The sequence below is a fragment of the Lipotes vexillifer genome, unplaced genomic scaffold, assembly GCF_000442215.2.
Source record: "Lipotes vexillifer unplaced genomic scaffold, Lipotes_vexillifer_v1.1 scaffold1130, whole genome shotgun sequence".
NCBI classification, from domain to species: Eukaryota; Metazoa; Chordata; class Mammalia; order Artiodactyla; family Lipotidae; genus Lipotes; species Lipotes vexillifer.
The window spans coordinates 596,735-608,462 of NW_006797877.1; the positions used below are offsets into that span (position 1 = coordinate 596,735).

General features: G+C 37.8%; 1 protein-coding gene across 1 annotated transcript in view; it reads right to left on the bottom strand.

Moving 5' to 3' along the window:
* Positions 1–11,728, bottom strand: part of UGGT2 (UDP-glucose glycoprotein glucosyltransferase 2) — a 160,928-nt gene that overhangs the window by 140,422 nt on the left and 8,778 nt on the right. The window contains exons 3-4 of the mRNA XM_007469922.1: positions 8,364–8,494; positions 7,783–7,895 (exon numbers count right to left, since the gene is read on the bottom strand). Coding sequence (XP_007469984.1) covers positions 7,783–7,895; positions 8,364–8,494 — 244 coding nt within the window. The remainder of the gene's footprint in view (positions 1–7,782; positions 7,896–8,363; positions 8,495–11,728) is intronic.

An 11,728-nucleotide genomic window follows, 5' to 3' on the forward strand; every position in this document is an offset into this window, starting at 1 on the left:
TCATTTTCCCTTTCTACTTTGTATTTTTCTGAATTATTTGAATTTTTAAAATAATGACCACATATAATATTTTTAACTTTTAAAATGAAGCTTTTGTAAATCAACTATACTCCAATAAAATTTTTTTAAAAAGTAAAAATTTAAAAAAAATGCAGCTTTCCATTTTGGACAAAAAAAGGAGGGTAACACAGATTTGAAGTGGCATTTGGAGAGCAGACCTTAATGCTACATTTCCCAGAATCTCCAATGATATTTTCAAAGACATAGAAAAAAACGAAAACTCTTAATGAAGCTGAAAACTAATAATAACTTTATACTATAATTTGGGAGTAAAACCCAGCAACTATAAAATCTATGCCATTTAACTTAGAACCATAACTGATATCTTCCTACTTAAAACATAATACACCTTACCACTTGAAATACAACAATGTACTAGCCAAAAAGAAAGATAATGTAATTCTTTTTCTCTCTACTTCCTGTTCCATGGTTCAAAGATCCACCGTCTGAATCTGCCCCAAACTTGACAGATATTACACTAAAATGTCATTTATTTATTTGGGAGAAAGTGACAGCAATCGTCACCGTCCTAAATGAGTATAACTTTCACTCCTCCCCTGCCCCCAACAATGAAATAAAAGAAGTTTTTTAGGAAATTGGGACAAGAATACCATAGAGTAAAGAAAGATAACTTTGATGCCCTAAATGTGTTACGATTAAAAGAAAAAAAAAACACGTTCCTGACTCAACCAAAGGCAAAATAAGAAACAATATGAATGCAAATGGTAATACATTAGAACAAAAAAAAAGTATAATAAGTGTATCAGTCATTTCTTTAAAAAATATAAATCTAATCTGGAAAACCTGAAAGAAAGTGAAAACTGAAGAAAACTTAGGAATAGAAACATCTACAGAGAGGGAAAAAATTAAAATGTTCCTATTACTGTGTGTGTGTGTGTAAATACATTATTTGCTTAAATGAGGAAAAACCACCACCATGGACCAATGTTGATAGTGTGACATAAACCAAGGATTACGTGCGTAAGGTTCACAAAAAAAGAAAAAAAAAAAGATTACTACTACATATACACATATACATACACATACACACATATATAACAACTCTGTGTGTGTGTGTGTGTGTGTGTGTGTGTGTGTGTGTATACATATAAAAGATACTATATATATCTATGCAGACCCATTTAGTTCCTGTCAGGTTAGGGAATTGATTTTACCCCGCTTACAAGCTAATAAGTTTGCCTTTTGTTGTTTCATGGATCCTGGCAGAAGACAAACTCTTAGGTCAAAAACAAAGAAATTTACTATTCCTGGCACATAAGCAGCATGAGCATTATTTAGCATGTTTGCATCAGTTCCCTGTGGTCCCCGCATTCCATTAGGGTGGAAATGGACCCGCAAGAATGCTACACAAGAATGCTTAGCTGTACGCACCACAGCTAAGAAGCACTGAGTGCAGGGAGCCCCTCATCCTATAAGAAGCAGTAAACAACCTGCTGTTTGTCCCAGAGGCAGACATTAACTCATCCCTCAAAGTCACCTGCCGCACGCAACCCTGAGAAATGGCCTGGGCACAGACCATTCAGGTCCTCACAATTTTACCATACCCAGAAAGACACTCGGGGCTATAGCAGAGTCCCCCCCCCCCACTAATAAGAAAGCAACCTCTACCCGCAATGAAAATATTCTGTGCCTGCTTTCTAGAAATACAAACATTTAATTCCAAAATGGCACGTGTCACTCCAGTCCCAAAATTGTTAAACTTGCACCTAGTAGCTGCAGCATCAACCAGGCTGCTCAGGAGATGGAAGTGTATATATGTATTTGTATCATTAAGATTAAAAGAAGGCTGTCCAGCCCACATGTTTACACATGAGTTTGGGGGAGGGAGGAGTCTACGCTTAGGAGCTGCCACTAATGGTAGTCAGGCACAAGTCAGACCCAGGACTGGCCATGTTCACACAGCATGCAGAGGAATGACAAACCCCACAGCAGGTCAGATTGTCAGCCACAGCTGCTGGCCGACTCAGGCAGACTGTATGACTATTTTGACAGGCTGCTGTGCTGGATCCAGCATCAAAGAAAACAATTTTTCCCCGTCCCACACCTTCAGAGCCTAAGGTCAGGTGCTAGACTTGCAATTCCACCTCAGTAGCCATGAAATCAATGTGTCCCATCCCAATACCTACAGTTTTACCTATTTTCGAATCACCCTCTATTTATACCCACACCTTTCATCTGGAAGAATCAGGTTCAAGTGAGACAAGAGCATTTTTAAGAAACTTATGAAGACCCATTATAGGCCCCCAGCTAGGCCCCTGTGGTCACTGTAGAAAGACTTGGTAAGCAGTGGATTCAACCAACTGGTTATCTTCATGATCTAGGACCACATCTTTCCAACAGCACAATCCAGGGGGCTAGACCAAAATTAAAGTTTGAATTCTTCAAGCCCCTTCTGGCTGGGCTACCACATGGAGGCCATACCAACCAGGATGATCTGAGGCTGCTGTTGACCGAAGGAAAGATACATGACACCCAGCAATGGTCACGGTAGAAGCCTGCACAAATCCATACAACCTCCTATCTCTTTCATCCTAACCATTTCACAGGAGGTGGCCAAGAGATGGAACCTTTCCGAGCATGGTCACATCCAGAGATCAAACGGCCTTACTAAAGCCTATGGATCAGAGGGTGAGAGAGGTAGAGTCAAAACTTTTCGAATTCATCCCCCCCCCCCCCCCGGTAGGCGGGCCTCTCACTGCTGTGGCCTCTCCCGTTGCGGAGCACAGGCTCCGGACGTGCAGGCTCAGCGGCCATGGCTCACGGGCCCAGCCGCTCCGCGGCAAGTGGGATCCTCCCAGACCGGGGCACGAACCCGTGTCCTCTGCATCGGCAGGCGGACTCTCAACCACTGCGCCACCAGGGAAGCCCTCGAATTAATTTTTGAGGAGGCCATTCTAGTATGCTCAGAAACCAGATGCCTGTGGGTGGTAGAGAATGTGGAATGTTCAGTGAATGCTTTTGACTACTGATCTAGTGTTGGTGGCCTCTGTGAAATAAGGTGCATAGCTGTCAGACTATAGATGATCTGGAAAGCCAGAAAAATAACTGTTTAGATTCAAGGGCTACAGTGCTGTGGCCAGAGTTGGCTGATTGGACTTAAGTAGCAAAACCATAATGTAAAGGAGTCTCAACAGGGATGAGGCACCAAAGGTAGCACCAATAGCAGGGTCAAACATCTGACATAGTCAGTTTGCCAGAAGCAGGTGGTGGCCCAGTGCAATGCGGACGCCTTTACCACAAGACAAAGTGGTAGATCTTTGTGGTAGATCTTACATCAGAAGCATGTAGTCCTTTATTGTGCTCCTGTCTATAATGGTGCATCTTCCATGCAGTGGTGGAGCCAGGTAGCAATGGCAGCAATTTGGATGCTGCAGTCTTGACATGCGGCTCGACTCCACTCAGACTCATTGGATAATGGGTGTGGACTGTGTGTATCTACAGAAGTAACCCAGACTGTCAGATGGGCAGGTGCAGTTTATTTTCACAGTGTACAGCCCCAAAGAGTGGTGCCTCTAATCTGGTAGTCTTCAAGTGTCAGACCTCGAATTCTGCCCACTGAATGGACTGACCACATCTGCTTTCAGTTTTTCATAGCTGCAGCCTGGATGAACTGCAACAGCAGCCCAAAGTCACCACCAGACTGTAACTAAGCTGAGTGTATCAGTAACTTGATCCAGGCATTAAAGGAAACAATTGCGAATTGAGGGCCCCACTGAGTCAGAGATTTTACTTCAGGTAATGGAATGGGGCATTGGGTGTGTCCCAAAGGGGAACTGCTGCCACTTCATCATGGAACCCTAAGATCACACAAGGCTTAAGTAACTCTCGGATATACTATTTCCACTTGACCAGAGAGACTCACTGACTCCCTTCTACCCTGTTAGCCATTGAGTCCTAGTTGACCTGTGCCAAAGTGTAAACATCAGGTAGTAGAGTCACAAGACTGCCTGAGTCAGGTGTTCAGTTTCAACTAAAGCTCAGCAATTTTAAGTTTCTCTTTTTAAAAATGGGTGTACTTGATGGCTGAGTCAGGCAGGTGGCGTCATTGTACTTAGAAACTACCTCTCTGGGCATTCAAGCAGCCATTCGGTCTGTAACTCACGTTGTGATTTCCCCCTGGGATTCTATGTTGAGTCTGGGATTCTATGTTGAGTCTGCTGGACCACCTGGGAGTAGATAGTAGATATGTAGTCTCCCAGTGAGAGTATCTCGCTTTAGACTTCATGAGCATTCACAGCATTCAAAGTATATACACATGCAATATCAATACCAGTTATAGATTTAGATGTGGGAGCCAAAACAATAAAAATAGAAGTACAATGAATTGGTCGAGAGATCATTTTAATTCCCTTTCCCATTATGAGCACCTTCCAAAGCCCACCAATTGAGTTTAGGTGCCTTTTCCTGTACGAACAAAGATCAAAAATCCTGTGTGAGGAGCTACAGTAGCAGTTATCAGAAGAAGACTGCTGTCATCCAGCCAGGAGCACAGGGAGTGCCGAATGGCATAAGAGAGGGGAGCAGCAGGAAAGAAATCCAAGTGTTGAGCTTTTGTCTCCCCAACCCAGGGGGCCTTTGTCCTTCCTCTTTCAGAAATCCATGTGTCTGTCAACATCCCACTCCTGTTTCTAAAACTGTCAAGAACTATAAACTCCTGTTTCTAAAACTGTCAAGAACTTATTACAAAGTAATAAGTTAGGCTTTTGTCATTTTATGGATTCTGGCAGAAGACCAGAGACTCCTGGGTCAAAGAGAAAGGACTTTTATTGCTCAAAGCATAGCAAGCAGCATGAGCATTATACTTGCTCCCCAAGTTCCACAAGGCGGGCTGTGGGACAAAATATGGAGCTAAATGGAACTACACAGTGGGTGTACGTTGCAGCTGAGGATCACTGTACTTGGGGAACCACACTTTTATAACAAGCAGTAAACAAGTTCGTTCTTCTTTCCAGAAGGAAACGTTACCTAGTTCCTCAAGGTTGCTCACTACAAACACAACCCTGAGAAATGGTTCAGGTATAGAGCAGTTCAGGTCTTGCATCTTTTTACTGGTCAGACCAGGCAAGAACATGCAAGGACTCACAGCATCCATGGCAGGTTGCTCTCCCAAACGGCTTGATGTTAACCTTTTTTTAATCTTAAATATCTAAATATTAAATATTTAACTTTAATATTAGTTTCTCTAAGAAAATTATAACATCAGACATCAGATGCCAGAAAACAGTAACAATAATAAACTTTAAAAGTTACCAGACTTCCCTGTTCGCGCAGTGGTTAAGAATGCACCTACCAACACAGGGGACGCGGGTTCGATCCCTGGTCCGGGAAGGTCACAAATGCCGCGAAGCAACAAAGCCCATGTGCCACAACCACTGAGCCTGTGCTCTAGAGCCTGCAAGCCACAACTACTGAGCCCACGTGCCACAACTACTGAAGCCTGCGTGCCTAGAGCCCGTGCTCCGCAACAAGAGAAGCCACCGCACGGCAACGAAGAGTAGCCCCCGCTCGCCGCAACTACAGAGAGCCTGTGCACAGCAACGAACACCCAATGCAGCTAAAAATAAATAAATAATTAATTAATTAAAAAATAAAGTTACCAAAGTTAACTTTAAAAAAATGCACTAGGAAAAGAAAAACACATTAGGGCTGACAATTTCATAGTCTATTAATGCTTTAGAGAAATAGGTAATTGCTATGCTACACCAATTCTTACAGAATGACATGGCTGCCTAATTCACTATATGAAGCTAGAATAACATTAAAAAATGGCATAAATAGCTTAAATAATAACTAATCTCATTAAAGTAGAAAAATGAATCTTAATAAAGATGTAAGCAATCTTACTTCAACAAAAATTAAGATAATCCCACACCATTAACAAATAGTTCTCCCTAGAAATGAAGAGGTGTAATAGCTTAAAATATATTACCATAATACACAGTACATCCAAAGAGAAAAACTTCGAATTAACCTTAATAGATGAAAAACAACTGATAAAACAAGTTATTTCTGATTTTACAAACACAGTAAATTATAAAACTTTAAAGTTTTAAAAGAAGGAATGAACAGAAAACGTACTATGTCATCTGTTGAGAGATTCAACATAATAAACATTTAAATTCTTTTAAAATTAACTAATAGGTTTAATATAATTCTAATTAAAACCCAACCAAGGCTTTTTCGGGAGGCAATTTGGTAGGAGAAAAAGGACTCCAATGTTAATTTGAAAGCATCAACAAGCGCAAAGAGCTAAGAAATCCTGGAAGAAAAAAAAGCAGCAATGAAGAGGAAACCATCCTGTGAGATATCGAAATAAATAATAACAACATGGTACTGTTACAAGAAACATAACAGTATAGAACAAAGTTATAAAATAGACCATAATATAAATATAATGAATATAATAATTGACTAGCCACCTGAGGGGAAAAAGATCTGACTGGATCCTTGCCTTCCTAAGAAAATAAATTATAGATAGTTTAAAAGTTTAAGGTAAAACAAAAACTTTAAGAAAGCTACTGGGAAATATTAGTAAAATCTCTCACTCAGGTTTGGAAAAAACTGTGTAAGTATAAAAACATACATACATAAAGGACAAATTTGGCTACATAAAAATAAAAGCTTCTCTATATTAAAATTAATATAAATATAAATATTAGAAAAAGTTTCCAACAAATAAAAGAAGTTACTGTTTAATATATAAAGAACTCTTTCAAAATTAGAGAAATAACTTTAATACTTCTTAAAGTATAAACAATCAGGCAGTAAAACATATACTGGCAGGCATTACTCTGTAAAAATCACTACTAAATTAATAATCCCCTTCCTACTTCTCATATTCATTTGTATTAAATACTTGGAAGAAGAAAAAGGTTTTGAATAATGCATTATGAAAAAGCAATTCTATACTACTGTTTTTGTTATTAATTTTTTACTCCCAAGGTATACATTCAGTTTATATTTAAAGAGACATAGCTTAGATAAATCCACAGCTTTGTATGTTTACAGGCATACCTCACTTTATTGTGCTTTGCTTTATTGTGCTTCACAGATATTTCATTTTTAACACATTGAAGATTTTTGGCAATGGTGTCCAGCAAGTCTATGGTCACCATTTTTCCAACAGCATTTGCTCACTTCCTGTCTCTGTGTCACATTTTTGTAATTCTTGCAATATTTCACACTCTCCACCAGCAAAAAGATTAAGACTCACTGAAGGCTCAGATGATGGTTAGCAGTTTTTAGCAATAAAGTATTTTAAAATTAAGGTATACATTTATTTAGACACAATGCTGTTGGGCACTCAACAGACTACTGTGTAGTGTAGACATAACTTTTATATGCACTGGGATACCAAAAAATGTGTGTGAATTATTGCAGTATTCACTTTATTGAGGTGGTCTGGAAATGAACCCACAATATCTTTGAGGTCTGCCTGTATTTGAAAAAACAACTTACGTTACATAAAATACATCTCTCATATATTTTACAGTATTTTGGTATTCTAAAATCAAAAGCTAATCAAGATAGACTATTGAAAGTACTTATATACTTTAGAGGAGGACTTAGATATACTGAGAGCACATTCTTTAATACACAATGTCTTGGAATATTAAAATCTTTTATTATAAGAAGTTTCTATTTCACCCCTCATCTCTTTTTATCAACCACTTCTTTCACTATAGCTGATCATTAATTTACCTTGAAGTAGCCTTCTTCAGCAGCTTTTTAATCTCATTAACTTTACACGTGTGTTTCTCATGGATAACCACAAATGCATCACAGCCATCTGGTGGAGGCTCATCAGCTGCAATCTAAGATTTCAAAGATTACACTTAGCTACAGTAGTTGATAATTACAATATCATTTTTAAAACTTACACATTATTTTGATTAAAATAGCTCACCAACTATTAAGTTATTGCTCTAATTAGAGTAAAAACACATAGACAGAATCAAACATTAAAAAAAAATCAACTGTATAGGAGGAAAACATGCTTTGAAATTGTTGAAAACATCCCATTAAATTAAAATTGTCACTACAGTTCACTTCATTGGTGATTAGTCTTCGTAACTGCCTTATCCCACATAACTACAAAATTACCTAAAATACTCAATTATACTATAATCAATGGTAACAATGAAAATATAATCAATGATAGGCTATGGAACCAGGTATTACAAGTTTGGAGATTTTTAGCTAAAGATATTCACATTAAGATAGATGTATGTACATTGCTAGCATGCTTCTTTGTCAAATATAGTTTGGGTATTTTTACATACCTGCTGAAACATCTGAATAGTTGGAGAGTATGCCCTTATAGAGAAAGCAAACTTTAAGAGATTGATATGTAAATTGTCTAAAAACTGTCCAGCTTTCCTCAGGATTAAGTTGTAGTAAGAATAATCTGATTCTACAAAAAGAATTCAAAAGAAAAGGATGTTAGTATTTTGTATTCAACACATTGGCACATCTCTCACTGTATAAATAATTAAACTGATGTCATATTTTAAGTTTGGAATAGAAGATGTTAGAGCAAAAGGGAAAATCAAGATCTCCAGTTTATTATTCATTTTTATCTTCCAGTGAAGTCCAGGCAATCAATACAAGTCCAGATGAAAATCACCTTGCCATTAAAATCTATTTGGGGGCTTCCCTGGTGGCGCAGTGGTTGAGGGTCCGCCTGCTGATGCAGGGGACACAGGTTTGTGCCCGGTCTGGGAAGACCCCACATGCTGCGGAGCGGCTGGGCCCGTGAGCCATGGCCGCTGAGCCTGCGCATCCGGAGCCTATGCTCCGCAACGGGAGAGGCCACAACAGTGAGGGGCCCGCGTATCGGGGAAAAAAAAAAAAAAAAAATCTATTTGGAAGACGCCATCATAGACCAATTCACTCCAAGGTTGTAGAGTTATAATACATAGATAAGACATAGGCCCTACTTACAATTTAAGAGGAGACTAAGAATAGCAAAGGACTCTATACCAGCCCTAGATCAATTCTCAAACAGTAATTACAAATTATTTGTATAATTATTTGTTTAACGCTGTCCTTCCCATTAAGCTATAAACTGTTAAGGCAAGAATCTTTTCTAGCCTTTCAATTATACCTTTCTACTCTTGGCACACAGAACAGGCATCTAATACATTTCTGGAATTAATATTTAAGAAGTGAATAGACCTCTTCATTCTAGGCCAATAATACTTTCCTAATCCAGTAATTCCAAAGAGTCATCATATGAAAGTAGGTATGCTCATTCACTTCTACTTTAACAAACTATAGGTGATTTTCTCAGGAAGTTATGGTGAGTTTCCCCCCCAAGAATCAAAAAGTAAGGCAAGACTTGCCTTCAATAGTAAAAGCAACACAAAAGCAATTACAGAAGAGATGTTATCTTAAAAATGGATCTTAAAAAAGACATAATAGCTATAGGGTCAACAAAACAGTCAAAATTAATGCAATAATATAACAAAAACAAAGACTACATCAGTCAAAAGGACATTGGTTTTACATGAAAACAGAGAAGAGGGTCAACAGAAACAAATGTGAGTAATGCCTGACCACAGACATCAAAATTTGTCAAGGTCACTGTTAAGGTTGTCTCTAATCTAGTAATGGATATAGGATTCAGGGGTTACAGAAAGTAAACCTATGTATTTTTAGGCTTAACTTGCAAGATACTCATGGATGCATTGGACTATTTTAGCTAATGTTTAAAAATAACTAAATCCATGCTTACCAACTAACCTGCTGATAATGATTTTGCCCTTTCAATTTCTTTCACTTTTCACCTGATTTTTTATCTACTGGCATTTAATATACATAAATCACTCTCATCTTTAAAAAAAAAAAAAGAGCGGCAGCAGTACATGATGAGTCACGTACTGATTCACCTTATTTGCTTTATAGTCATCTTGAAAGACATAACAATAGTTATCTCTACTTCCTCAACCTACTGTAGTTTTTATTACTATACCAGTAAAAGTGCTCTCAAAGTCACCACTAATTTTCCTCTTGTTAAAAGCTTAGTATTTATATTACTTGGTTCTTCTTTAGTATTTGATAATGTCTATCACTTAGCACTTAATATTCCCCTGGCTTTCATGACATCATACTTTCTAGGTTTTCACCCACCTCCACTGGTGCTCCCTAGTCTCTACTGCAGGTTATTCCTCTGGTTATCTCTTAAATACTGGTGTTCTTTATTTTCTTCTCATTCTATCTCTTTTCCCTATAACTGCAATTACCTTCTTGATGCTGATAACCCCCAAATTCTACCTTTTAGCTTAGATTTTTTTTTTTTAACCTAAATCTCTCACTTACATCAGCTTACTGGATATCCTCACTTGGATATTCCACAAGCATTTCAAATGTGACATGTCCAGATGGCAATCTTCCTACCCCAAACCTGGTTCTCAATTATAAGTAACTGAGTTAGAAATGTCATAGCATTTTCTAAAAATCTTTCCATTAAAATATACGAGCAACTTTACTTGTGTAGAAACCATTAAAATCTTGAAGGACTTTGAGAATGAGATTTTTATATGCTGAGAACATGGAGAAGGGGAAATAAATAGGGGCTCTGGAGTCAAGATAAACCTTGCTTGATATTTCTGATTCACCACACAAAACTACAAAGGTTAGCTAATATCATGCCACTTGGATCTTGAGACATCAATATATAACTCTGTGGCAGACCCATACAAAATGATTTAAAAACAGGCAATTCAATGTTTAAAAGGTCTGAATATGCTGGCACATAATGTAAACTGTCCTCACGAAATGGCAGGAAACTAGCACCTGAATTCAAAGAATTAATGTTCAAATTTTACAATTTTTTTAGGCAAGTAGATCACTGAAATTATTTTTCAATGGAGAGTATTTAGAGGGTCTCATGGAGATTCAACAACCTAGAAAATTACAAGTAACTAAGGATTTTAAATGTTTCCTCTAGGATAATGTCTTGAAAACAAATTCAGTAAAATCTGATAGCTTGTGTCATATTTAATTCCTCATATATACCATTTCTTCCTACACCTAACAAGGTCAGCAATGAGGCAGCAATATGCATTTGGCTCTCACCATTATGAACAGGTTCAACAGAATTATAGTTTTGTGTTAGTAATTCTTATTTAATACAATTCATTTTAGGTTCAACCCTGAAACACATACATCTCCTATGCTTACAGTAGAGTTTAGGTACTCCTGAGCTTATATTCCAACTTGTTGATGACCTGCCACCAGTTTGTCCAGACATGCTGTTTTATTTAGGTATAAAATATGCTGACAAATTTGAGCAACTTAAAGGGTTCAAAATTTATAAGAGTAATTTTCAAGATTGCTTCTCCAATAAAAATGGCACCAAATAAGGCCATAAAGCATGTACTGAGAACAACAGGTTTGGGAAAGGTACAGTCAGGATTTTAGGTGAGAGCCAGGAAATCTGGTGTTGGATTTTTTAACTCTCATGAAAACCTGACATATTAATCTAGCTTATTTTTTACCTCAAATACCAAAACTAAAATTACCAGGACAAATACAAAACCAATGAACAACAATCACCCATTGCTTTACAAGTAGACTCCTAAGTGGTCACAGTTTCTCCACATAATCTATTCCTGTGGTGTCTTCTGCTCGTCTCCTTTCCCTC